The 27,231-nt window shown below is 40.0% G+C and overlaps 1 protein-coding gene across 1 annotated transcript in view; it reads right to left on the bottom strand.

Moving 5' to 3' along the window:
* The window catches only part of FBN2 (fibrillin 2), a 286,570-nt gene that overhangs the window by 137,546 nt on the left and 121,793 nt on the right, over positions 1–27,231 (bottom strand). Inside the window, exon 8 of the mRNA XM_066276820.1 lies at positions 2,967–3,092. Coding sequence (XP_066132917.1) covers positions 2,967–3,092 — 126 coding nt within the window. The remainder of the gene's footprint in view (positions 1–2,966; positions 3,093–27,231) is intronic.

Consider the following 27,231-nt stretch of genomic DNA (forward strand, 5'->3'; position numbering starts at 1 on the left):
GTTGGTTATGGCAAATTCTGCCTTCTAACTAATTTGTCTCTCTTCTTAACCCTCCCCAACTCCATTCCAATTCATTCTCAACGGCCTTTAATTACTCCACATTGCCTACAAATAAAATATATACACCTTTGGCTCTGTGGTAGAGCGTTGGCCTGGCGTGCAGGAGTCCTGGGTTCGATTCCCGGCCAGGGCACACAGGAGAAGCACCCATCTGCTTCTCCACCCCTCCCCCTCTCCTTCCTCTCTGTCTCTCTCTTCCCCTCCCGCAGCCGAGGCTCCACTGGAGCAAAGTTGGCCCTGGGCGCTGGGGATGGCTCCTTGGCCTCTGCCCCAGGCGCTAGAGTGGCTCTGGTTGCAACAGAGCGACACCCCGGATGGGCAGATCATCGCCCCCTGGTGGGCGTGCCGGGTGGATCCCAGTCAGGCGCAAGCGGGAGTCTGACTGCCTCCCCGTTTCCAGCTTCAGAAAAATACAAAAAAATAAATAAATAAATAAATAAATAAATAAATAAATAAAAAAAATATATACACCTTATGTGGTATTTCCTGAACTTCACAGTAATAACATCATTTATTTCTCCAGTCACATTTCTCCTAGCCATGTTCTAGAATATGTTTCCTGAAGCCAGTCTATGACATTCAGCCAGTGATGTTCAGTAATGACTCCCAAATCGACATTTCTCCCACAGAGTTGAGTCCATTCCTGTTTCAAGCTGTTGAGTGTGTGTGTGTGTATGTGTGCGTGCACGCGTGCATGTGTGTATACATTATTTTCCTATACACTTTAAGAAAATTAAGCCAACTTTGGTAGTTCTATTAATTTTCAATTCTCATAATTGTTATGTTGAATGGATCAAACATATTGTACAGTGCAATTGGCAACACTGACTCCAATATAGTTAATTACTCAGTTTTACAGATGTAACATGATATACTAAATGTTTTAGCTAATGTAAAATAGAAACTCTGGTTCATTCATAAAGAACAATTTTTATTCACATCTCATCATTCTAAAATGGGAAAGGGAGGCTCTAAGTGGACATCCTGCGTTTCAGAGCAGACTCTCAGCACGGTGGTGGAGAAACCTAAGTATCTGCCACCTTAAAGTACAGAAAAAAGCAGTGCAGTATCCTTGTAACACACAGGCAGGCGTCAGAGAGACCTGGATTCAAACTCTAGCTGCATGTATGGGGCCTTGGAACACTGTGTAAGTCACTTTACCCTTCTTCACCTCAGTTTGTTCATCTGCACATCCGAACAATTCTATGTATCACACAGGCTATTATAAGAATTACAAAACATAGTTCATAGGTCCAGTGAAGGCATATCCACTCACTACTCCTCTGAACAGTTATAACAATGACAATAATGATGACTATTTTATGGAGCATTTACTAGGAGAAACTGAAGTATAGACAGGTCAGTAGCTGGCCTGAGGCCCAAAAGCTATGAAATAATGAGATACTGTAGATGTACAATTCCTTGTACATGATATATGTTTCATAAGTAGTAGCTGTTATTTTTACCAGCACTACCACATTATTTTTTCTATTACTGCTATTGCTACTCTTCTACTATTTATGATGACAATATAGTATTCTAAAGGCAGCATCTATATTTCTCATGTTTACTGTTAGATATCAAGAACTAGCATAGTATTTGGCATATCAGTACATTTTTTTTTTTTTTTTCTTTTTTCATTTTTCTGAAGCTGGAAACAGGGAGAGACAGTCAGACAGACTCCCGCATGCGCCCGACCGGGATCCACCCGGCACGCCCACCAGGGGCGAAGCTCTGCCCACCAGGGGGCGATGCTCTGCCCATCCTGGGCGTCGCCATGTTGCGACCAGAGCCACTGTAGCGCCTGGGGCAGAGGCCACAGAGCCATCCCCAGCGTCCGGGCCATCTTTGCTCCAATGGAGCCTTGGCTGCGGGAGGGGAAGAGAGAGACAGAGAGGAAAGCGCGGCGGAGGGGTGGAGAAGCAAATGGGCGCTTCTCCTGTGTGCCCTGGCCGGAAATCGAACCCGGGTCCTCCGCACGCTAGGCCGACGCTCTACCGCTGAGCCAACCTGGCCAGGGCTTCATATCAGTACATTTTAAAATGAATTCGGGCCACAGCCCTTCTGTTGGTGGGACAGGATTTCTAGCTTACATCCCTGTCTGTATTTCCATTTCATCAAACAAGTGCACTTGGACACCACCATTGGGATTTACAGAGGCCCCGGCAGTGAGCTGCTGACACACTGACCTGGTGGGGGTAGGCAACTGTCACTACCCACATGTGCCCAGGTGACCATCTTCTAGTGAACCACGCAACTCCATTTGTGGGTGCTGGTTTAACTTTCCTAACTCCTGTTATCACATAAGTCTTGAATTCCTCTAAAGTCTAAGACTTGCTCCTCAATAGTGGTTGACCTACACATGACCAAAAAGCGCGGTTCCATCTTTCTAAACAAAAGAGAATATGCAAATGTATTTGACTTTCATGTAAATATGTTTAAAGTACAAAGTTAAAGGTGTCTATTTCTTTTTCATAACAACTGTTTTCACTAGAATAAACAAGGTCTAAGTAAACAAGACAGTGACTACATTCATGATTCATGGCAACAAAAAAAAAACCCTTTAATTACTACATTCTGTCTCCAAAGCAGATTTTAAAAAATCTTTCTCATGCCTTTGAGTCTCTAACTCTGGGCAAGAGCAATATCTTGAGGAAGCTCTTTTTATTTTTCATTTCCAAAATGACTCTGACAACAGAAAACAAACCCAAATGGATTCTGAAACTGAAGTCTTTGCAAAGAGCACCTGGTTTACCAATCTCTCAATAGTGGTACCGTTTATTTTAAATAACTCATCCAGCCATTCTCCCAATGGTTTCATAATCATTGCCATCTTCATACCTGTTCGGGCTGGTCTGCCATTGTAAAGAACCAGTGTATTGTGCCTTTAAAAATACAAGGCTTACCGATGCACCGAGAGCCATCTGTTGAGGTTACGTAACCACGTGGGCAAATGCAAAAATAGCTTCCCACGGTGTTGGAGCATTCGCCAGTTTCACATATTCCAGGAATGATGCTGCACTCATCGATGTCTAATCAAGGGAAGAAGGAGAAGATGATTGAGAAAGACCTTCATTAAATAGCTTTTAAAGGGATTTTATTAAAAAAAAAAAAGGCATGAGAGCACTCATGGTTGATTAGGTCAGATCATATAACCCTGATGATACTCTTGTTTCAGGCCTAAAGAATTTCTCACACATATCTATGGGAACTGAGATGAAAGCAAACTCCCATGGCAGTAAAACAAGGCCAACTAAAGCAAAACTCTATATCCCTTTTTTTCAAATGCAATTTAAATTGGAAATAAGTAAAAATGTCAACATTTTAGTTTCCATTCTACATCAATTAGGAATTATCCTACCACAGCCTTTAAACACACACACACACACACACACACACACACACACACACACAGATTATATTTTAAAAACATGGAGTAGCTATATTTTAAATTTTTATAGCTAATTTTCACACTAATTATTTAAACCAATAGAAAGTGGCAAATACTTTTTTTTTTTTCTATTTGGTTTCAGGAAATATTTTTGTACTTACATCTGAATGTGGGTATATTTGACATTCTGGGAATTAACTTCAATTTGAAAATAATATAGAAACATCACAAAGGGCAAACTTGTGAGGCTTTGGGACATGTCCAGTTTTCCTATTGTAACTCCCAACTAATTCATGCAGCTTACTCAATGCTGTGACTAGTCTATTCCCTTTCACATTAATAAAAGGTCTGCTTTCTTTTAAATTTTCACTAAAACAGGAAACCTGGACATTTATATAAGCTTTAATGTATTTTTTTCTAGTTCAATAAGCAGAGAGAGGTGGAAAGTCAAACAAAGCTACGATTAGGTACACTGGGAACTAATTGCTAATACATTCAAAAGGAAATGAGCCATTGTGAGGAAAATCCCAGCCATGCATGCTGGGAGCTGGCTGTCCTTTCGAAGGAACAGAGCTAGCAAAGACCAGTGAATACAGAGACCAATTATAAGAGCCACAAACAGATAATTACTGAAATATGAATTTGAGTATTTAGTTTCTTTTTAGTATTTTTTTAGTATTTATTTTTAAAGAAATGTATCAATAAAAAACGGGGAAATGAGACTGCTATTATAAATAGAAGAAAAAATATTTAACCCTCACAATTAAAAAAAATAGTTGGTAATGCCTTTCTTGAATTCCTCTATTAGTCTATGCATTTTTTCCTTTCCCATCTATTCTGACAAGTCACTCTTGCCTACAGGCTGTATTATGAAATAACTATATGCTTGTGCGTCTTGTTGGAATACAATATAAAAAAAGTTACCAGATACATTCTCTGAAATAGTATCTTTATTTGAGGCTTAATAGGTAGCCACTGAAGGCACAGTTGTACAAATCAATATCTACCAATTCCCCAAGAGAGATCAGTATTCTAACATGAATTGACTGCATGAGGAACAAATATATAATGTCGTAAGTTACCACCAGATTTATTTCAACAAAACGAAAACGTGTGTGCAAAATTAACACCTGTTGCTTCTTGTGTTGCTATCTTAGCTCAGTGCATCCTAATAAAACCGATTTGGATTCAAAAGAAAAAGGGGGCACTAGAACAACTGTGTTTGGATCACCAAATAAATTGATCAACAAGGAAGACAAGAAAAGAGACAAGCAGAAAGTACAGCAGCAAGGAGGCCAAAAGTGAAGAACCAGAAACCTGCCTTCTGATCCTCTTACATCTAAAGTTATACCAACAGTCAAGGCACTGATGGGGCCACGGATTAACCCACATTCTTAAAAATTAGGAACTTAAGTCTTTCATTTAAGTATTAAGTCTTATTTCCAGGCATTTCCTTTCATAATAAAGAAATTCTTTGTGCTCTACTTCTAAGTACCTTTCCTGACAACAAAAAGAGTACAAAACTGAAAGATGTTTGACTTTTTTTTTTTTTTTAAGAAAGAAAAAATCTGGAACATAGAAGAAATAACACATGGAATGAAATTAAATTTGTGGGTTTTGTGTTAAATATTGTATTGTACAAAAACTCCACATTTCACAATTCTCCTTAGAATTAAATAAGAATTTTAAAAAGTTAGATTCACAATAATTATGTGTAAAAGGCTCTCAGTAAAGTATTTAAGAATTCTATGTGAAAAATAAGAATGTTTTTAATTTATTTTTGGGCTAGGCTCCCCCCACAGATTTTAAATATTAAAACTTTTGGTGCTTTTTTTAAAAACTGCATTTCAATGTTGTCATGCCCAACATTTATTCATCAATTTAAACTTAAATTTATCATTAACATTTATGTTAAGAAGGATGTATGCATTTAGCTCTTTGTAGTAGTATTTCTTCAAGAGCATATGTCATAATCAGATTTAGAAGTATTATCTTCTCAAATATGAAGTGTATATTGCCTAGATATACACAAGTGTGCCTAAGTCTGTTCATAGAGAAAAGCATTCTTAATAATGGGAATTGTTTTCACTCATGCTCTGCATACCTAATGGGCATCCACTTACTTTGCTTTGAACTTTTTAAAAAAAGTTTATCAGTTTGGAGGCTTTGGTCTGCAAATATCAGAAAAACTGATCCAAACTGACATGAACCAGAAATGTAATAGCTTGCGTGTCTGGAAGTTCAGAAGGGCATGGGTTTCAGGATTGGTTTAATCCAATTTCTCTTGCTCGAATTTTGTGAGACATGCTGAACTATGCCCTCCTCCGCGCTTCCACTCCATCCTGAGGGTGCTCCCCTGTTAGAAGCAAAATCGCTGCAGCAGCTGTAGGCTAGATCTTTGACTGAGAGAGACATCTAGCAGAAGAGAGGGGGGTCTCTTCCTGTGGTTCTCTTCTAACAGTGAGAAAACATTTTCCAAGGAGAACCAAGCGCAAGTCTTCCCTTTTGTTCTAATGTCCTCAACCAAGTCACATGCCTTTAGTGAGGAGAATGTGCTGACTGGAATAGGCCTGGAGTCCTGAACCAATTACTGTGCCAAGTGGGAATCCAGTTAGCTTCAGATTAATAAAACACAACAAAAACAAAAACATAAGCAAATCAATATTTTAGAAAGACAATGCTTATGTGTAATGTGGATAGATAATAAATAGTCCACTGATAAACAAGAGTCTGAAATAAGCCTTATGGAGGGGAGACAGATCAAGATATCTATAAGGAGAAATCAACAGGACTTTGCCCCGATTGACAAGATAGATGGAGGTGCTATTAACAAGGAATGTGACACAGAGGGAAGACTATATTCTGAGATTGAGTTTGGGACATTTTGAACGTGAGATGTTTGAGAGAAACAGGCAGAAATCCCAATTATGCAGCTAAAAATCAGTCAAGAGGTAACGCATGAAGACAGTCTTGGGTGGTTTATCACCAACTCTATGAATTGCATTTTGAAGTTGTAACAATAGATGAGATCTCCAAGAACACACAGAAATGAAAAGAGTTGAACTTAAGGAGGGAACTCTGAGAACCACCAAATGAATGTCAAAGGAAGGAAAGCCAGTGGGGACGGCTGGGAAGGCAGGGAGGGTCAGGAGATAAGAGGAAGAGTACGATGAACTGAACCAGCGCTAAGAAGAACACTGTCAAATAGAAAGCGGTTGGAAGTGTGCGAGGGGAGGGCAAAGAAAGAGGAGGACTGGAAATTGTTTGGTAATTTGTAGAGGCTAAACACTTTTTTTTTTTGAAAAAGAAAACTAGATCTAAGCAGAACCATCTGACAGGTTACTGACTGCCAAACCACATAACCTCCTATTTGTCAACCAACATCTACAACGTTTACTGTAAATGTTACTCAGAGCAGAATATAATGAATAATTCGGTAAGTGGTGCTAAGTGTGATCTCGGATATCACTGAATTCTAAGAACACTGCCCTAGAGATTGTCAATTCCAATATGTACACGTCATACATAAAAGCAATCCATGTAACAATGGTGTTACAGAGGCCTTAGCACAAATAAAACAAGAGATTATGTTTATAAAAAGTGTTCTTAGAATATTTTCTTTCCATGTATACCAAGGAAATTTATGTATATAGCCTATTCTGTATAATCTTTTTGGCATATAAAAGTATTTTTTTGCTTTATATTCAACTTCTATGAATTACTATACTGTTTGAAATTAGTAATATTTATGACTTAAATTTTACATGCAGTAAATTGCTATTTCAGGTTTCTATTAGGACAATGGACATTATTGAAATGATAAAATAAGTTGTAATAGAAAATTAATGTTTTATTTCCCCTTTTCAGATTTTTAAAGCAAGGTGTATATCAACTATACTCAGAATTTCATTGTATATTTATAAACATTTTTATTTAAATAGAATACTTGTTTAGTAATATAATTTGTTCATTTAAAGTATAAAATTCAGTGGTTTTTAGTATATTAGTAGGGTTATGCAACCATTACAATTTAATTTGAGAACATTTTCATCCCCCAAAATTTATTCTATCCCATTAGTTCTCTACCTACCTTCCTCCAAGCCCTAAGCAATAACTAGTCTATAACCAATACTAACTAATCTGTGTCTGTAGATTTGCCTGTTCTAAATATTTCACATAAATAGATTTATAAAACATCTGATCTTTCATCTTATTTTTCACTGAGTATAATGTTTTCAAGGTCCACCCATCTTGTGGCATATATCTATACTTCATTCCTTCTAATTGCTGAATAATATTCCACTGTATGGATATACAACTTTTATTTATCCATTCATTACATGGTAGGTACTTGAGTTGTCACCATCGGGGGCTGTTAAAAAAAGCTGTTATGAAAATCCTAGTACTTGTTCTATGTGGACATATGTTTTCTTCTCACTTGATTATATACACAGAAGTGAAATTGCTGAGTCCTATAGTAACTATTTTTAACTTAAGAAACTGTCAAATTTTTCCAAAGTAGCTGTGATATTACATAGTATTGTTAGCAATATATGTTGGTTCCAATTTCTCCACATCCTGCCAACACTCATTACCCTTTTTATTGGAATGGTGTGATGTGGTATCACACTGCAGTTCTGGTTTGCATCCCTCTAATGACTAATAATGTTGAGCACATTTTCATGTGCTTACTAGTTTTTTTTTAATCTCTTCTTTGGAGACTACTCAATTACTTTGCTTTTTGTGTGTGTGTGTGTGTGTGTGTGTGTGTGTTTTTCTGAAGCTGGAAACGGGGAGAGACAGTCAGACAGACTCCCGCATGCGCCCGACTGGGATCCACCCGGCACGCCCACCAGGGGCGACGCTCTGCCCACCAGGGGGCGATGCTCTGCCCCTCCGGGGCGTCGCTCGACCAGAGCCACTCTAGCGCCTGGGGCAGAGGCCAAGGAGCCATCCCCTGCGCCCAGGCCATCTTTGCTCCAATGGAGCCTTGGCTGCAGGAGGGGAAGAGAGAGAGAGGAAGGAGGGGGTGGGGGTGGAGAAGCAAAGGGGCGCTTCTCCTATGTGCCCCGGCCGGGAATCGAACCCAGGTCCCCCACAAGCCAGGCCGACGCTCTACCGCTGAGCCAACCGGCCAGGGCTACTTTGCTCAGTTTTTAACTGAGTTGTCTTTATATAATTGAGATGTAAGAGTTCTTGATATACTGTCCCATATTTGATACATGATTTATAAGAAAATTTCCATATGAACCTTAGGATTAGATTGTCAATTTCTGCTAAAAAAGCAAATTGGGATTTTGACAAGTATATATGTTGCATCTATAGATCAATTTAGAAAGTATTACCTTCTTAATATTAAGTTTTCTGGCCTATAAATATGGGATCTCTTCCCATTTATTTAGATCTTTTTTCACTTCCTTCAACAAGGTTTCGTAGTTTTAAGTGTAAAATACTTTGACTTCCTTTAAATTATTCCTAAGGATTTTATTCTTTTGGATTCCATTTTAAATAAAATTCTTTTTTAGTTTCATTTTCAGAATGTTCATCACTAATATATGGAAATACAACTCATTTATATATGTGGATATTTTATAACAGCAACCTGGCTAAACATTTATTAAATTGAATGTTGTGTTAAGAGGACACTTTCTCTACTTTAGTGGATATCTTACTCACTTTAGTTGATCACTTATCCACTAAAGGCACACATCATGTGCAAATTATAGTTTTATTTCTTCCTTTCTAACCTAGATACTTTTTATTTCCTTTACTTGCCTAATTACCCTACCTAGAACCTCTAGAACAGGGATAGTCAACCTTTTTATACCTACCGCCCACTTTTGTATCTCTGTTAGTAGTAAAATTTTCTAACCGCCCACCGGTTCCACAGTAATGGTGATTTATAAAGTAGGGAAGTAACTTTATTTTATAAAATTTATAAAGCAGAGTTACAGCAAGTTAAAGCATATAATAATAATTACTTACCAAGTACTTTATATTGAATTTTTGCTAAGTTTGGCAGAATAAATCTTTATAAAACAACTTACTATAGTTAAATCTCTTTTTATTTATACTTTGGTTGCTCCACTACCACCCACCATGAAAGCTGGAACACCCACTAGTGGGCGGTAGGGACCAGGTTGACTACTACTGCTCTAGAACAACGTTGAAAAGAAATTTTGGGTGTGAACTTTTATTTTGTTCTTGATCTTAGGGGAAACAGTCATTCTTTGACTGTAAGTACATGATGCTGGCTATAGTTTTTTACATGCCCTTTATCCAGTTGAGAATGTTTCCTTTTATTCCTAATATGATCATGTTATCCTAAAAGTGTGTTGGATTATTTTCAAGTGCTTTTCCTGAATCTGGTGAGATGATCCTATGGTTTTTTTGTCCTTTATTCTACCTACATATTACATTACTTGATTTTCAGATGCTGAGTCAACCCTGTATTCTTGGAATAAATGTTAACTGATAATGATGCACAATCCTTTTTGAACGTGGCTGGATTTGCTGTGCTGATATTTTCTTGAGGATATTTAAATCTACATTCATAAAAGGATTTAATCTGTAACTTTGTTATTTTCTTTCTGGTTTTGGCATCAGAGTGACACTGTCCTCAGAGAATGAATTGGGAGGCACTCTTAAAATTCTCTATTTTAAGAAAAGGTTTTTGGCAGTTTGGTATTCTTTTTTGAATGTTTGATAGAATTTACCATTGAAGCCACCTGGGCCTAGGATTTTCTTTCTTTGCTTAAACGTTTAAATCATTAATTTAATCTCTTTAGTTTTTATATCATACTTATGATGTATTGTTACAATCTACTCAGACTTCTATTCTAATGCCAGTTTTGTTTGTTTGTGTCTTTCTACAAATTTGTCCTTTTTGTCTTAGGTATCTAATTTACTGGCATAGTATTATTCATTGTATTATTTTATGGTCATTTTTGTAGGTTAGCAGTAATGTCCCTTCCTTCATTTATGATTAATTTATGCTCTCTTCTTTTTCCTTGTTTAGTCTAACTAAAACATTGTTGATTTTGTCAATCTTTTCAAACAACCAACTGTTGGTTATTGACTTGGAAGTCTTCGTTTTTTTATATTTATTTATTTTTGTATTTTTCTGAAGTGAGAAGAGGGAGGCAGAGAGACAGACTCCTGAATGTGCCCAACTGGGATCCACCCGGCATGCTCACTAGGGGGCGATGCTCTGCCCATCTGGGCCATTGCTCCATTGCAACCGGAGCCATTCTAGTGCCTGAGGCAGAGGCCATGGAGCCATCCTCAGTGCCCGGGACAACTTTGCTCCAATGGAGCCTTGGTTGTGAGAGGGGAAGAGAGAGAGAGAAAGGAGAGGGGAAAGGGTAGAAAAGGAGAGCAGATGGGTACTCCTGTGTGCCCTGGCCAGAAATCAAACCTGGAACATCAACACACTGGGCAACACTCTACCACTGAGCCAACCAGCCAGGGCCAGAGTCCTCTTTTTTTTTTTTTAATTATTTTTATTTATTTATTTTAGAGGAGACGGGGGTGGGGGTGTAGCAGGAAACATCAACTCCCATATATGCCTTGACTGGGCAAGCCCAGCAACCTCATCATTCCAGGTCGATGCTTGATCCACTGGCCACCACAGGCCAGGCTGGAGTCTTCTTTTTAGTACAGATGTTCACAACTATAGATTTCCCCCCGAGAACTGTATTAAATAAATCTCATAGGGCATGACCTATGGTGGCGCAGTGGATAAAGAGTTGACCTGGAATGTTGAGGTTGCTGGTTCGAAACCCTGGGCTTGCCTGTTCAGGGCATATATGAGAGTTGATGCTTCCTGCTCTGCCCCCCTTTTCTCTCTCTCTCTCTCTCTTCTCTCTTTCTCATCCCTCCATAAAATAAATACATAAATAAAATATTAAATAAATCTCATAGGTTTTGCACATTTTGTGTTTGTCATTCATCTCAAATTATTTTTTAGTTTCCCTGTGATTCTTCTTTATACAATTGGTTATTTAGGAGTATGTTGCCTAATATCCATATATTTATAAGTATCTCAAATTTCCTTCTGTTATTAATTAATTTCATTTATTTTCATTATGGTTGGAGCACATCCTTTGTATGATTTCATTCCTTTTAAACGTATTGAGCCTTGTTCTATGGCCTAGCATATGGTCTATCCCAGAGAATGTTCTGTGCGCATTTAAGTACAATCTGCTGATGTTAGGTAGGGTAGTCTCTTGATGTCAGTGGGATCTAATTAATTTATAGTGTTGTTCATTGTTCTATTTCCTTACTGGTCTTCTGCCTAGTTGTATTATTTTTATCCATTAACAAAAGTGTGTTATTGAATTCTCCACTACTATTGACGAATTGTCTCCTTCTCCCTTCAATTCTGTCAGTTTTCCTTTATATATCTATTTGGGGCTCTGTTGTTAGGGCATATATAATTGTATAACCACTATAACTCTGATGGATTAATCTTTTTATCATTATGAAATGTTCCTATGTTTAGGAGCATTTTTTACTTAAAGTCTCTTTTGTCTGAAAACAGTTTAGCTATTTTAGCTGGCTGTCATTTGCATGATATATTTTTTCATCTTTTAATTTTCAAACTATTCGTTTGTTTCTGTTTTTTTCCTAAAGTATGTCTTCTGTAGCCTGCACAAGGCACTTACTGGTTAAACGTTGGGTTTAAAGTCCCCTCAGCCAGTTAGATTTTTTCCCTTTATTGTTGGATGTACGCATGGCTTGGAAATTGTTGTTCAGGAAGCTTATAGGTTTTCTGCCCCATGCTCAGCCAAGGACTAGTAGCTTGGAGGTTCTCTCTCTGATCTGTCTTGAGAGGACACAGACTTGAGCATGCACATAATTTCTAACTGCCAGAAATGACTGTGCTATTATTTTTAAGCCTGGGTACATAGGAGTCACGCCCGGGTCAGAATAATTTAAATTATTCAATGTTTGGTCAGAGGTTGTGTTTAAGCTCTTTGTGTCAGTGACACTTCTGCCTGTGTTGACGGGTTTGTGTGTGGCTTGAGGAATGCTTTCAAGTCTGTCACACATCCTACTCCAATTGCTCCTGTGTGGGTGTGCTCACCCTTCTCAAACCTCAGAGTTGACTATGATCCTAGAAGGGGTCTTCTGAACTCTCTCTCCCCTAACTCTCTCTCTGAAATTTCTGGCTGCTCTGCTGTTTTGCTTGAATCATGGAATGACTAGCCTCCTCTTAATTGCTTTCCACCAAAATTTCTACTGTGTGTGACAGTGACCTTAGGCTTGGAGTTCTCTATTCACAGTTTCAAATAAAGTCATTCCCACAGGCAGAGCTGAGGGGCTCTCTCAGTCGTCTGCCTGCTTTTCCCCTGGGCAGTGCAGTAATGCTGGGGGCAGAATCTCATTTTACCTAGAATGATGCCTCTGCTCTATCAGCAGGTTCTGAGGCAGTGGTTCTCAACCTGTAGGTCGCGACCCTGGCAGGGTCGAACAACCAAAACACAGGGATCGCCTAAAGCAATGAGATTACATTCCGAATCATAACTGTAGCAAAATTACAGTTATAAAGTAGCCACCAAAATTATTTTTTGGTTTGGGGTCACCGCAACATGAGGAACTGTATTGCGGGGTCATGGCATTAGAAAGGTTGAGAACCACTGCCTGAGGGAAGAAGATGGGCAGCTCTTGGCATTTTCAGTGTAGCTCTTCCTGAGTGGAAGCTCTGCTCTATGAATAAGCTGTAGGTGGGGCATTCAGATAACCACCATTCTTGGCCAGATGCACCTGGAGTAGAGCTTCCACCTATGGGGGAGAGCTGGGTGAGGAAAGGAGAGCAATCCTCTTTGCTGATCCCACCTGGGTTATAGCTTCTGCAAAAGGACCAAGGGTGGGGTGAAGGGATAAGAAACACTGGGAGCCTGGCTCTCTTGCAGTGAAACCCCAGCTCCAGAGTGGTACCTGTGAAAAGTGGTTAGCCCTTGTCCTCCTGGCTGCACTCACGTGGAGAAGAGCATCCAGGTAGAACTCCTGGAATACAGAGATGGGCAATGGTGGAAAGGGAGCAAGTAGTGGCTCAAATATTTTTGACTCCTGCTGTTCTTACCAAGATTTAGTAGTAGAGGCTTAAAAATTAATAACCATTTGCTATATGCCCTTAGAATTTTAGGGGCTTTATTGTTTATTGTTTTGTTTTTTCTTAAATAAATTTTATCAGTTCAATTCTCATTTTGCTGGGGACAGGGTCTAGTGAGGTACTTGCTTAACAATCTGGAAACCTTTCCACAATCACGGCAATCTTTCCATGCCATACACTTTTCCATTTACTTCAGGTTTTCTAATTTAGTATAAACCACGTACCATTGGAGGAGACCTTATTTATAACATCTTTATAATCAGGAAAGTTCATATATTAACCCTTTGAGTAGTGAGTTTTTTTTTCATGCTTGTTGACCCCTGGGAGTGAGTTTATTTGAAAAAAATGAAATTAGTTCCAGTTACAGTTTTATTAGCTTAAAATCATGTTTGTTTGATAACCAATTTATGGAAACAAGAAGAACATACATTTGCCTTCTTTTAATGTTGCCTTACACATTTTTTTAATGTTTTTTTTATTTATTCATTTTAGAGAGGAGGGGGAGAGATAGAGATAGAGATAGAGATAGAGAGATAGAGAGAGAGAGAGAGAGAGAGAGAGAGAGAAGGGGGAGGAGCAAGAAGCATCAACTCCCATATGTGCCTTGACCAGGCAAGCCAGGGTTTTGAACCGGCAACCTCAGTGTTTCCAGGTTGACGCTTTATCTGCTGCGCCACCACAGGTCAGGCCACCTTACACATTTTTAAAAGAAAAATTTTTGTTACGATTATACTCTGGACGGTAGGAGGCACGAGGATGTACATGAATGTTCGTACTATGTACTCAAAGGGTTAATTTAACTTCTTTAGACCAGCCAGTTAGTATATAATTTTTTTTTCTCTTATTTACAATGTATGTGTGGGAAGGGAGAAAGATAATAATCCCTAGAATCTTCTTCTGAATTATTTTTCCCCTTTGAATGTAAGAGCATAAATAAAATCTGGTAAGATTAGTTGGAAAATTTCTGAATTATCATTCTGTTTTACTTTCAGGTCTAATTGATAAATATTAGCTTTAACTTTGTTCTGTTATTTGATCAAGAATATTTTTATAAAAAATGGTTGAATCATACTAAAATTTACACATGTGGAAAACTTACTGATTGTACCAAGCCATAAAAATTTAACTTCTTAAACAAATAATTTGTCTGAAATAATAAAAATGCTATTCATTCTTTAAAATTCTCAATTTTCCTTCGTTATATAAACAAGTCATCAAAATTTAATTGGCCATCTACTATTCATTCAAAAACTTATTAAATAATTACTGATTATTTACAGTAGTCAAGGTATGAAAACTACCTATACGTCAATTGATAGATGAATGGATAAAGAAGATGTGGTATATACACACCATGGAATACTATACATCAATAAAACAGAATGAAATCTTGCCATTTGCAATAACATGGATGGATCTAGAAGATTATGCTAAGTGAAATAAATCAGGCAGAGAAAGATAAATACTGTATGGTTTCACTTCTATGTAGAATCTGAAAACAAAAGAAAACAAAAATGACTCATAGAAACAAAGACCAAAGGGTGGTTATCAGAAGGGAAAAGGTGGGGGGATGGATAAAAAGAGAAGAGAAGTATAATCAACAATATTGTGATAAGTTTACATGGAGATAGATGATTACTAGAATTAGTAGGATGATCACATTATAAGGTATAAAAATGTCAAATCACTATACTGTATACCTGAAACTTTTATAACCAATAAAAAATGTATTATCAACTATATTAAATAAAAATAAATTTTAAAAAATAAAAAAGAGAAGGTTGAACAATAATTGACAAATACACGTACCCCAAAACTATTTTCAGTGCACACTGGAGTATTGCTATAATATATATTGTTAGCAATAAGAACAGCACAAGGTGTTATGTCAGTGATGTCAGATCAGAACAAAGGTAATTAGAGCTTCCTATAGTAATTTTATGGAGAAGAGGAGCCATCACTGTTCACAAGTTCAGGTGTTTTTGTTGGCGGTGGTGAACACAGCATCAGGTGTTAGACTGGTGGAGTCAAATCAGACATTGGTTCAGCAACCTCGGTACTTGAGTTGTGGCTAAGAAAGAATTCAGAGCCAAAACTCAAACTATAAGAGAAAGTTTATTTAGAAAGTCACAGCAGAAGAAGTGAGAGATAGAAAAAATAGGCTCAAGAAACAAGTTACAGAGGCAAAAGAAGAGGCCCCTGGAGCTTAGGAAAGAGAATGGTAAAGGTAACGCACCTGGGGCAAGAGTGGGACAGAGAAGGTGCAAGTGTGCTCCTGAGAGGGAGGGTGTGCTGGTTCCTCCCTCTTAAGGGCTTTTACGGGTGGGGATTTTAGAGGAAATCCCAAGGGAGGACCCCAGTAGAATATTCATCAGTTCTCCAGTGTGTCCTTTCATGGCCATGGTCTCCACTGATTGGTCAGCACCAGGGTAGAGGGTGATTAGTCAATGCAGCTGGTCCTGAGGTCAGCTATGGTGTTGCTTGTCTGGTTTTGCTGCTTGTCTGGCCATGGAGCTGAAACACAACTGAGACCTAGATGTATACGTATTTGATAGTGGTCATAACCTCATTGTCCTGGGGGCTTAATATTTAACCCTTTGAGTAGTATGAATGTTCATGCACGTCCTTGTGCCTCCTGACCATCCAGAGTATGAGATAACAAAAATTTTTCTTTTAAAAATGAGTAAGGCAACATTAAAAGAAGGCAAATGTATGTTCTTCTTGTTTCCATAAATTGGTTATCAAACAAACATTATTTTAAGTTAATAAAACTGTAACTAGAACTAATTTCATTTTTTGAAAAAAAGAAAAAAAAGACTCACTCCCAGGGGTCAGTGAGCATGAAAAAAATTCACTACTCAAAGGGTGAAAGTCTATTCTGTAGCCCATTTGTTCTTCTCCCTTTAAAGGGGTCTAACCCAGACTTACTACAGACATGACAGGGAAGGAAAGGTCAGGGGAAGGTCTGAACCACATGACCAAAAATATGAGAGGGCAGGGTGTCTTGACCACATGACCAGCAACATGCTAGGGGAGAAAAGATTAACCTGAGGGTGAGGTCCTTATTTTCCCAGTTTTGCCAATTGCTTGGCATGTGGGACTCTCTCCCCTGGTGACCTTCTATACCTGGCCCATCATCCTTGCTCTGCTCATGTCTGTCTAACTGCCTACCACACTATATTTTAATAAGGTATATTTTGGTAAATTCAATTAAAAAAGCTATGTAACCAAATTTATTTTAAGTCCCCTTCCCTCTAAAATAAATAAATAATTGCTATTAAAGGACTTCAATCTGTCTATACCATGTGACAATTATACATAATCTCTAACCTCCATACTCTCTAACTTCCATGAATTTATAATCTATTAAGTACATAAATGTAAAACAAGGCACAACAATAGACAACTAACAATATGCCACCTCAATTCAATTACAAGAATCAGGAAAAACTCTTGGAGAACATACTAGCTAATAATGAGACCTGAAGAATAGGGGAGAGTTTCAACAAGCAGAAAAGATGGGAGAGGTTCTTCTAGGGAGAGGAACTACAGGAGCCAAAATATGGAGGTGGCCAAAAAAAGTATGGATGCAGAATAAAGTTTCCCATGAGCTACGGGTATTTATAATAGGAAATGAAAACTATAACTAGAAAGTTAGAATGCCATTCTCAGAAATCTGTCCTTACTTTGTAGCAAAAGAAGTAACTGAATCATAAATCAGGGAAAGAGACTAAGAATTTTAATTCTGGCAAAGATATGTGCTGCCAATGTTGAAAAAGAACAGGGCCAATGTAAGAATGGGGTCAGGAACAGTAATGGTAATGACATGGCCTAAGCCTCAGTTAATGAGGGTGGAACTAGGAGGATGGGATGAATGAAAGAAATATTCTGAAAGCAAAAGAAAGAATAAGGGGAAAGGGACAGGAAATTTTCATTATTGAGCTCATGTAAATTAAACTAGTGAAATAAATAAAAGACACATTGGGGAAAATGAATGATTTTATCATTAACATTTTGAACTATTAATATTTAGAAAACAGCTAAAAACCCACGGTAGATCTTTAGAAACTAATCATCATCTAAGACTAACATTAGTTGAAACTATCAATGTGAATAAAACAGTAATATAAGGTCAATATAAAGAGTAAAACAGAATAAAAAGTCAAGAAAAGAGAACATAAGAGAAAATAAAATATTAAAGATAGTTAACTGAAGGAATATGTTCATTTGAAAAGTGAAGAGAAAGAAATACGAAAGAGAAGTCAACAGGATTATTGAAAAGTTATTTAAATTTTTAAAAACTCAAATGTGCTTGCTGGCATCAGCCCGGCATATGGAAGTCCTGGGCTCGATTTCCAGCCAGAGCACACAGGAGAAGTGCCCATCTGCTTCTCCATCCTTCCACCTCTCCTTCCTTCCCCCTTTCCTTTCTCTTTATCTCTCTTCCCCTCCCACAGCCAAGGCTCCATTGGAGCAAAGTTGGCCCGGGTGCTGAGGATGGCTCCATGGCCTCCGCCTCCGGCACTGGAATGGACCCAGTTACAACAGAGCTGCGGCCCAGATGGCAGAGCACCACCCCCTAGTCAGCTTGCCAGGTGGATCTCGGTCAGGAGCATGCATGAGTCTGTCCCTCTGCTTCTCGCTTCAGAAAAATACAAAAAAAAAAAAAAAAAAAAAGAAGTCAAATGTGCTATGCAGATAATGGCTCGCCAAGGATGCCAGAGTCCTAATTTTGGGAACCTGTAAATGTGTCAGTTTACATGACAAAGGGGAATTGAGATGCTAATCACCTGGTTTTGTAATAAGAAATCATCCTGGATTATCTGGTCTTGGATCCAATGTAATCAAGGGTCCTTATAAATGAAAGAGGGAGGAAAAAGTGTCATATTCCAAGAGAGATTTGAAAATACTACACCAGTGGTAGTCAACCTGGTCCCTATCGCCCACTAGTGAGCATTCCAGTTTCATGGTATGTGATAGCGAAGCAACCAAAGTATAAATAAAAAGATAGATTTAACTATAGTAAGTTGTTTTATAAAGATTTATTCTGCCAAACTTGGCGAAAATCCGACATAAAGTACTTGGTAAGTAATTATTATTCTATGCTTTAACTTGCTGTAACTCTGCTTTATAAATTTTATAAAGTAAAGTTACTTCCCTACTTTATAAATCACCATTACTGTGAAACCAGTGGGCGGTTAGAAAAGTTTACTACTAAGAGAGATACAAAAGTGGGCAGTAGGTATAAAAAGGTTGACTACCCCTTGTACTACACTGTCAACTTTGAAGATGGCAGGGGGCCAAAGGTCAAGGAATGAGGGCAACTTTTTTTTTTTTTAACAGAAACAGAGAGAGAGAGTCAGAGAGAGGGATAGACAGGACAGACAGGAACAGAGAGAGATGAGAAGCATCAATAATTAGTTTTTCATTGCGACACCTTAGTTGTTTATTGATTGCTTTCTCATATGTGCCTTGACTGTGGGCCTTCAGCAGACCGAGTAACCCCTTGCTCGAGCCAGTGACCTTGGGTCCAAGCTAGTGAGCTTTGCTTAAACCAGAGGAGCCTACGCTCAAGCTGGAGACCTCGGGGTCTCGAACCTGGGTCCTCCGTATCCCAATCTGAAGCTCTATCTACTGAGCAACCGCTTCATCAGGTGAGGGCAACTTCTAAATGGTGGAAAAAAATGGAGCATTGGCTAGACACCCCAAAAGAAATGCAGTCCTGCCAATTCCTTGATTTTAGCCCTAGGAGACCCATTTTGGACTTCTGATCTGCAGAATTACAAAATAATAATAATAATAATAAAACAGTTACCCTGATGTGGTTGACTATTTTGTGGACTGTTGGTTGCAGACCACTGGATTACTGGTACAGACTATGCTTTTAGGGAACTTTAAAGTGAAGGAAGTCAGAAACAAAGAGTATACTGAGAGGTCATTAAAGAGACGAAGGAGAGAGGTTCTGTGTTAATGTGTTTTAGGATAACCTTGATTGTAGGTCCAGAGAACAAGTCAGGCAAGAGAAGGTATACAAGTCAGAAACCTAATTATATAATTAGAGTTAGAAGGGGCCTAAAAAGGTGACAGAATTAAGTGCAGAGCTGGAACAGTTTGCTCTGGAAAGATAAGACACTTTGTCAAGAGCAGGGAAAACGGAAAATGAGAATGTAGTAATAGAGGGAATCTGAGGTTGAATAAGTTCATGTCAAACAGTTCAGTCTTCTCAATAGAAGAAAATAGAGTACAGATGTACAAAACTTTCATGTGCATAAAAATCACCTGGAAAGCTTATTAAACATGCAGATTTTGACTTCTAGTCAAGATGCTTCAGTACTCCCCTTCTGCTCCAAACACATAACAGTGACAGATGACATATAAAAAGAGCGGAAAAAAAAGACCCAGCTGGTTTTTCAAAACACAAGATAAACATTTCCTTGGACCAGACACAGAATTGCAAAGCAGTGAGACAGCTGAAGCCAGGGGTTTGCTGGACTCTTGCCCCACAAGCTGCCAGCGGTGGCCAGGAGGTCTGAGTTGTACCTGATGACAATACCGTGTGATAAACACGAAGGCAGAAGATGTGCAGAGGAGGAAAGGGGCAGGAGAGACTTCCACAGGAAAGTGACAGCTACACTGAAACATAACACGAAGGCCTCCAGGAGGCTGTGGAAATAAAACAGAATGCTGTTTTCCAAGCACAGGGACGAGCACATGCAAAGGCAAGGCAGCAGGGAGCATAATTTATCTGAGTAGCTAAGTAAATGTGAATGTGTTTGAGTCACAGAGCATGTTGAAAGAAAGGAGGCTAGAGAGGTAAGCAGAGGGTGACATGCAGGAACTCTATCCTGAGAACAGGGGGCTCACACAGGGGAGTGACATGACTGAATTTGTGCTCTGGAAAGACCACTGTGGCTGCAACATAGAAAAGGAAATGCGGGGCAGTAAGCAGGAGTGGGGACATCTCAGAGAAAGCCATCTCAGTCATAGAGGCAGTGAAGGCAGAGAATGGATAAATTTAACATGTAATTAGGAAGTAGAATTCATCCAAATATCCTGGGGATAATATGGCCGTGTCAGGAAAGGGGGGTACCAAGAGTGGTACCCAGATTTATGTCTTGGAAATGAGAATGGATGGATGGTTGGGCCAGCCACTGAGATGAAGGACATGAGAAATGCTGGTAAGGTATATGTGGAGTGGGCACAGTGGGCTAAAGGCTCAGTCTGCGCATGCTGAGTGTGAGGGAATGGTGGGAACACCTAAAATACACACGGTCTGGAGGCAGCTGCACAGAAGAAATCCATGTCCTGTTTTGGGAAGCCAACCGCACATAGATAATTTTTTTTTTCTGTAAGAATGGGAAAAGTCCACCTAGCAATCCTGATGAAATTATTGATAGTTGTACTTGACTGGTGGATATTCCCTATATTACAATGGGTTCAAGAGTAAGTCAGAAGAAGGTAAATAGAGGATGGAAATGATTCCAAAGTTTGATGTGAAGAGAAAGGAAAAAAGAGGGCAGTGGCCCAAAGGGAAGATGAAAAGAGAAGGATATTTGTTTTAGAACGATGGAGAACACCAGGGGCTGTACAGAGGACGGAAGTCTGGTGTCCATCATGGAATATCAGTACCTTTGTGTTATTTCAGGGTTTTACCACAGAAAGATTATATCAATATATGCCTTCTTGATCCCTCCTTCCTCTTGTTACTGATCTAGGGAAGTACGTTTAAAATAGTCTCTGTATGTTAATATTAAGAGGCACTAAAGGAACTTTTAAATTAAGAGTTTGTGGTTCACGTAAGCAGAATAATAGTCATTTTTAAAGGGCTACTACTGTGGCAATGTAATGAGTGGTTCCCTTTTAGCTTGAAATCAATACTGCATCTCTCTAAATACTAATTGGGAGTAATTCAGGCATGAATTAAAGGTGACAAGAGGCAATCCATCAGTGCTTTTTAACACTATTGCAACAGTTGAAAAGTTATTTCTACAGTATTTCCAAAGGCATAAAAGTTACTGGTAACATAGTCAAACATTATGAGCTTAAATTTTTGGTCTGTATTCCAAAATGGTACTTCTTGGGAAGTGTAGCTATCTATCAGTAGTAGCTTTTCCTTTCTTTTCTCTCCATCTTTTCCCTTTTTTTTTCAATCTACTCAGAGTGGAAACATTTTGTTTTGCTTTGTTAGTCCCAGATAAATAAGACCAATTTATGTTTTAAAATATTGAAGACTTAAAATGATGAAGTGGACTTTCTGCAGGAAAATACTTTTCACAATTGAGTGCTAAGCTGTAAAAACTATGTCCTCCAGAACTCCTTCTTCCAATTCTCCTTGCTTTCCACAATTACCTAAAAATACTTAAATATAGAAAAATTAAATCAAAAGCTTTCTTACTATTGAGTAAAACCTACAACTTCAACAGTACAAAAGTCAGGAAGTTCCAAAGTTAAATTTACTATACCCAGTTGGACTCGGTAAAGATTCAAGAATTTAATATTTTGTTATCATTATTTTTCTTGTCAATAATACATGAAGATGTAATCATAACATCCTCAAGATTTTAAAAGTATTTTGGCATAATGCAGTAATAACCTTAATTTTTAAAATTTTGATCTCTTACCAATCCTTTAATAATAATATCAAGTCATTTATTTTGTATCTTTTAAATAAATTTTAAGTGAAAAAAAATTTTGTCCTATATTCCATTATAAAATTATCATATAAATATTCATTAATCTGTGCTTTTCATAGTTATTAGCATAAAAGGAAGTAACGATGTGGGTGGAGCGCAGAGCGCATTCCTAGCAGCTGTGGCTGATGCAATGCTGTGAGAATACTCCAGCTCCCAGAACCCTCCTGGGCACACCCAGGAGGGAGCTTGCCCACTGTAAGAAAGTGACTCAGTGCTCACCAGGCAGCTCCCTGACCTTTTCAGCCATTGGCTTTGAAGAACACGCTGTAACACCCTATAGGCTAACCCTGTGTATATAAGCTAGCTTGCTTCCTGAATAAAGTGGATCTGCGTCACTGAACCTGGTCCCCGGAGTTGGGTCTTTGTGTCTTCGTCGTCCTCACCTCCAGCAGGACTTGTTCACATTCTGGTGCCTCGAACAGGGACCCAGCGGCGCTCAAAGGACGGGTGAGTGACCCTCTGCAACGGGGAACCTTCTCCCCCTCTCCCGAGCCCCGCAGGCTCGAGCCCTCTATGCCCTATTGCAGAGTAGGCGAGTTAAAGTTTGTGAAAAGGATCTCTGTACTTACTGGGAGATTCTCTCTGGTTTCAAAACCTGGATTGAGGATGCGCCCCTCTGGGACCCCGATACTTGGGACCCTGATACTTGGGCCCGAGCTTTCCGGAGCATCCGTTCAGCCGAAGTACATGGGGGACAAACCTTCCCTCTCGGCCTCATTCCTGCCCTGCCAGCGATACATGCCTGCCTGAATGGTGCTCCTGCTGGGGACCCTCCGCCAGTGCCAAAGATATTACAGGCTGCCCCTCTCTCTGGGGAGCCGCCACCTTCCTATTCACTCCCCTCCACTGAGGAGGAAAGTAGTTTAGCCTCCGAGTTTGACAAAATCGCGGCTGAGCGCGCAGAAACAAAACCAACCAAATTGCTAACTGCGCCATCAGCTCTGCCGCGGGAAAAAGCAGAAGTCGCTACTTCCGCAGTCCCTGCCGGGCCTCAGTGCCCCACCCCAGCCTCTCAGACGCATTTTCTACCCCAGCTTTATCTCCAACACATGTTCCTGCTGCAGACCCATGGGCCAGCCTATACGCCCCCATGTGTCTTTTATCTTTCTGTCTGTCTGGTCTATTGAATATTTTTCTGTATCTCTTGCTCTCTCTGTCCCCGCCCCTCTCTCTGAAATGACGCTGGAAGGACCCAGCCACGGCACAGTGGTGGGATCACACCCTCTTCTAACGCAAGGGAGAGGTTATGCTTGTGTTTTTCAGCCAATTTGGATCCCAGGAACCCCCCAACCTGCTTGACAGGGTTTCCTGGGCACCCACTAAATGGTTCAGTCTTCACCAGTCCAAAGCCACAGCCCTGGCCTTGTCCACACTGACTATGCCTGAGGGGAAGAGGTCATCAGTGCTCCAGAAGACCTCTTGGCCGGCGTGCATGCCCCATCACCTGGGGGGATGTGGAGGCTTTGGCGGGGCGGGCCCAGAGAATTGCCCCTGACGGGCCCCCAGGCCCTGGTGCTCTGTTCTTGCTTGTGTGTGCTATAGTAACCGCTGATTCCCAGATGCAGGCGGCGGCAGCCCGGGGCTCAAGCCTGGCAGTGCGAGCTGGTGTTTTCAGTTCATCTTTGGAGGATGAGGAGAATTGGGCCGGAGTTGTGATTTGCAGACTCCAGAAGGTAAACAGCGGCAGTTGCAGTGAGAGGATGAACGGAAGCCAGGCTTGCATCATCGAGTGGCCGCTGGAACGGCAGGGAGTGCCTGCTAAGCCGCTGGTGGGTTCGCTGACATTTTGGGACATAGGGGTGAATGCCATCATGCTTTCCAGAGCAGAGATGGAAATGCTGACTGCCATTGCCACATGCTCCTCTTTAGGACAGTGTAAGACCTGCCAGGATGGCAGGGATGAGGGGGGTGGCTGAGACCTCATGTGCATGGACTGATTTCCTGGACTATAACCCTTTGCACTGGCTCCTTTGTTGGATGGACTTACGGATTTTGGACAATGTGAAATACCCTGATGGGGGTGGGAGGTGGCTTTGCTGCAGGCCCTTCCCCTGTCCTGAGAAGCTTTTCCTATGGCTTGAAAGAAGGTCGAGGATATTCTGCGCTTTTGGCAAAGTGCTCAGAGACTGGTGAAGTGTACCTTTGTGATTGTTGAAATTGTATGATTTGTCATGTTGTTGTAATTTGTGTAATGTGCCTTGCAACCATGTGCAGTATGCAGCCCATGGCAAGCCATTGGTTCTGTGTTTGGACGCTGGGACCTTTGTGGGAAGGGGGAGTGCATGGACCTATGTCCATTTTTTTTACCATAAAAACGGAACTGTGTTTAACAGCACCTAGAAGGTCTCTGTAACACAATGGGAGGGAAATGACATCCCGACTTCTAGAAGAATCCCCTATTTAAGACCCCCATTTTATTTCCTAACTAGTCAAACATCACAGAAGCTTGCCTCATTGTTTAATCCAGCTAATCTATTAGCATATAGTATAATAGGTATTATAGTTGTTTTAGTTCTACTAGGGTTCCATTGCATAATGCATAGCATTCAGAAGCTACAACAACAGCAAGCTGTCATTCATCAAATCCAACTGGCCTTAATTAAAAGAGAAGGGAAATATGTGGGTGGAGCACAGAGCAATTCCTAGCAGCTGTGGCTGATGCAATGCTGTGAGAATACTCCAGCTCCTAGGACCCTCCTAGGCATACCCAGGAAGGGAGCTCGCCCGCTATAAGGAAGTGACTCAGTGCCAACCACGCAGTTCCCTGATCTTTTCAGCCATTGGCTTTGAAGAACACACTGTAACACCCTATAGGCTGAACCCATGTATATAAGCTAGTTTACTTCCTGAATAAAGTGGATCTGCATCACTGAACCTGGTCCACGGATTCGGGTCTTTGCGTCTCCGTCATCATCACCCCCAGCAGGACTTATCCACATAACTCAACAAAAGTAGTATGCTCAGTACAAAGACATAACTATGAACAATTCTAATTAAGAAAGTTAATCTTTGAATTGGCACAGTTGTGTTTTCTTGGGTTTGGTTGATTTCTTATTCACCTGAGAGGTTACACTGATACATAGCCAGTTTAGATTCCATAAAGTAACTGAACCACACAGATTTACCTGTGTATTATACATAAAACAGGCTGTATAAGGGTGTATGTGTGAATATGGAAGGACCACTTCTAAGGCTCAGCTTCTGCTGAACTTTGATCTGTTCTACGGGGTGATGCACATCATCCATTAGCATTCTCTGAGCCAAGTGGAAAATTCAAAATGGCTGACTGGGAAGGCTCACCAGGACTGTGACTGGATCTCACTTAGGTCATTCTCTAACTGGACTAGCGGAGCACAGAACATCACAACTATCTACCTGAATGACTACTTTATGGTATAAGACAGAACTGTTGCTTATCCATAGGAAGTTATTTGGTCAGTTCTCAAGGCCACCAAAACACCCCAGGGAGCCTTCACTGAGATTTGAAAGACGTTCACACTTGGAATTTTTTCCTTAAATTACTTAGAGAATCAGTTTGATGATTTATGTAAAAGTTACATTTTTGCTTGTAGACTTACAAATGTAAGTCATGGAGTTGGAAATGGTTTCAATAGTTTCATATAAACTGAAAGAATATATGGTAATGAGTAATTGAAATGGCAAGAGTGCAAGCAAAAAGCAACTCTGATCTTTCTCCCACTGCCATTTTGCAATTTTCTTTTGAGTAGTTCCTTCTTTCTTTCTTTCTTTTTTTTTTTTTACAGAGACAGAGAGTCAGAGAGAAGGATAGATAGGGACAGACAGACAGGAATGGAGAGAGATGAGAAGCATCAATTGTCAGTTTTTCATTGCAACACCTTAGTTGTTTATTGATTGCTTTCTCATATGTGCCTTGACCGTGGGCCTTCAGCAGACTGAGTAATCCCTTGCTCGAGCCAGGGACCTTGGGTCCAAGCTGGTGAGCTTTGTTCAAAGCAGATGAGCCTGTGCTCAAGCTGGCGACCTCAGGGTCTCGAACCTGGGTCCTCTGCATCCCAGTCCAACGTTCTATCCTCTGCGCCACCACCTGGTCAGGTAGAATAGTTCTTTCTTGACCCCAGGAAATCTCAGGTGGCTTCCTTAGGTTTTCTTATCCCTTTAAGATGAACAAAATGTCTGCCCAAATTCGACAACCACAAGCTCTAATCTCTCAGTTAAAGCTTCTTCTCCCAAGTTTGAGCCTGCTCCAGGCTTAGAAACCTTCAGTGACAGAGAAGCAGGGCTGGTTTTTTCCTCCTTCCATTTCTCTCTTCCTTCCTCCCTAGCTAGCAGTTATTACACGTACTTTTAAAGTTGTAGTGGGGCGGACAGAGCACAGGTACTGGTGGTAAAGATTTCAGTTGGTTGGGGAAGATAGAATCTCACAGACATTTTCATCTGTCTCCTTCCTCATCTCCTGAACCTCTACATGTTGAAGTGCTCTGGGACTCAGCCCTCGGATTTTCTATCAAAATGCCCCCTTCATGATCTCATCTATTCTTGTGGCTTTAAAAGTTAACTACAAGCTGAAGACTCCAAAATTTATATTGTCAGACTTAACCTTGCCCCTGAATTTAGCTCATATATGCAACTACAAATGTTACCTGAGTGTCTGATAAGTGTCTCAAATTAACTATCAATAGCTAAGCTCCTGGTATCTCCCCCCACCCTCCTGTTCTACTCACAGATGTTCTCCATCTCAGTTAATGGCAACTTCATCCTTTCAATTCCAAAAGCCCTGGAATTACTTGATTTTCTTTTCTTTTCCCACCCCACAAATGATTTGTCAATGAACTCTGCTGGTTCCACCTTCAAAATATTAATACATCTGGAATTCAACCACTTCTCATCACATTTACCAAATAAACTCCAGGTCCAAGCTATTATCCGAATCTTACTTAGACCATCATAGTAGCCTCCCAATTGGTCTCCCTGCTTCCATAGTGGTCCCA

The sequence above is a fragment of the Saccopteryx bilineata genome, chromosome 4 (assembly GCF_036850765.1).
Source record: "Saccopteryx bilineata isolate mSacBil1 chromosome 4, mSacBil1_pri_phased_curated, whole genome shotgun sequence".
Taxonomy (NCBI): Eukaryota; Metazoa; Chordata; class Mammalia; order Chiroptera; family Emballonuridae; genus Saccopteryx; species Saccopteryx bilineata.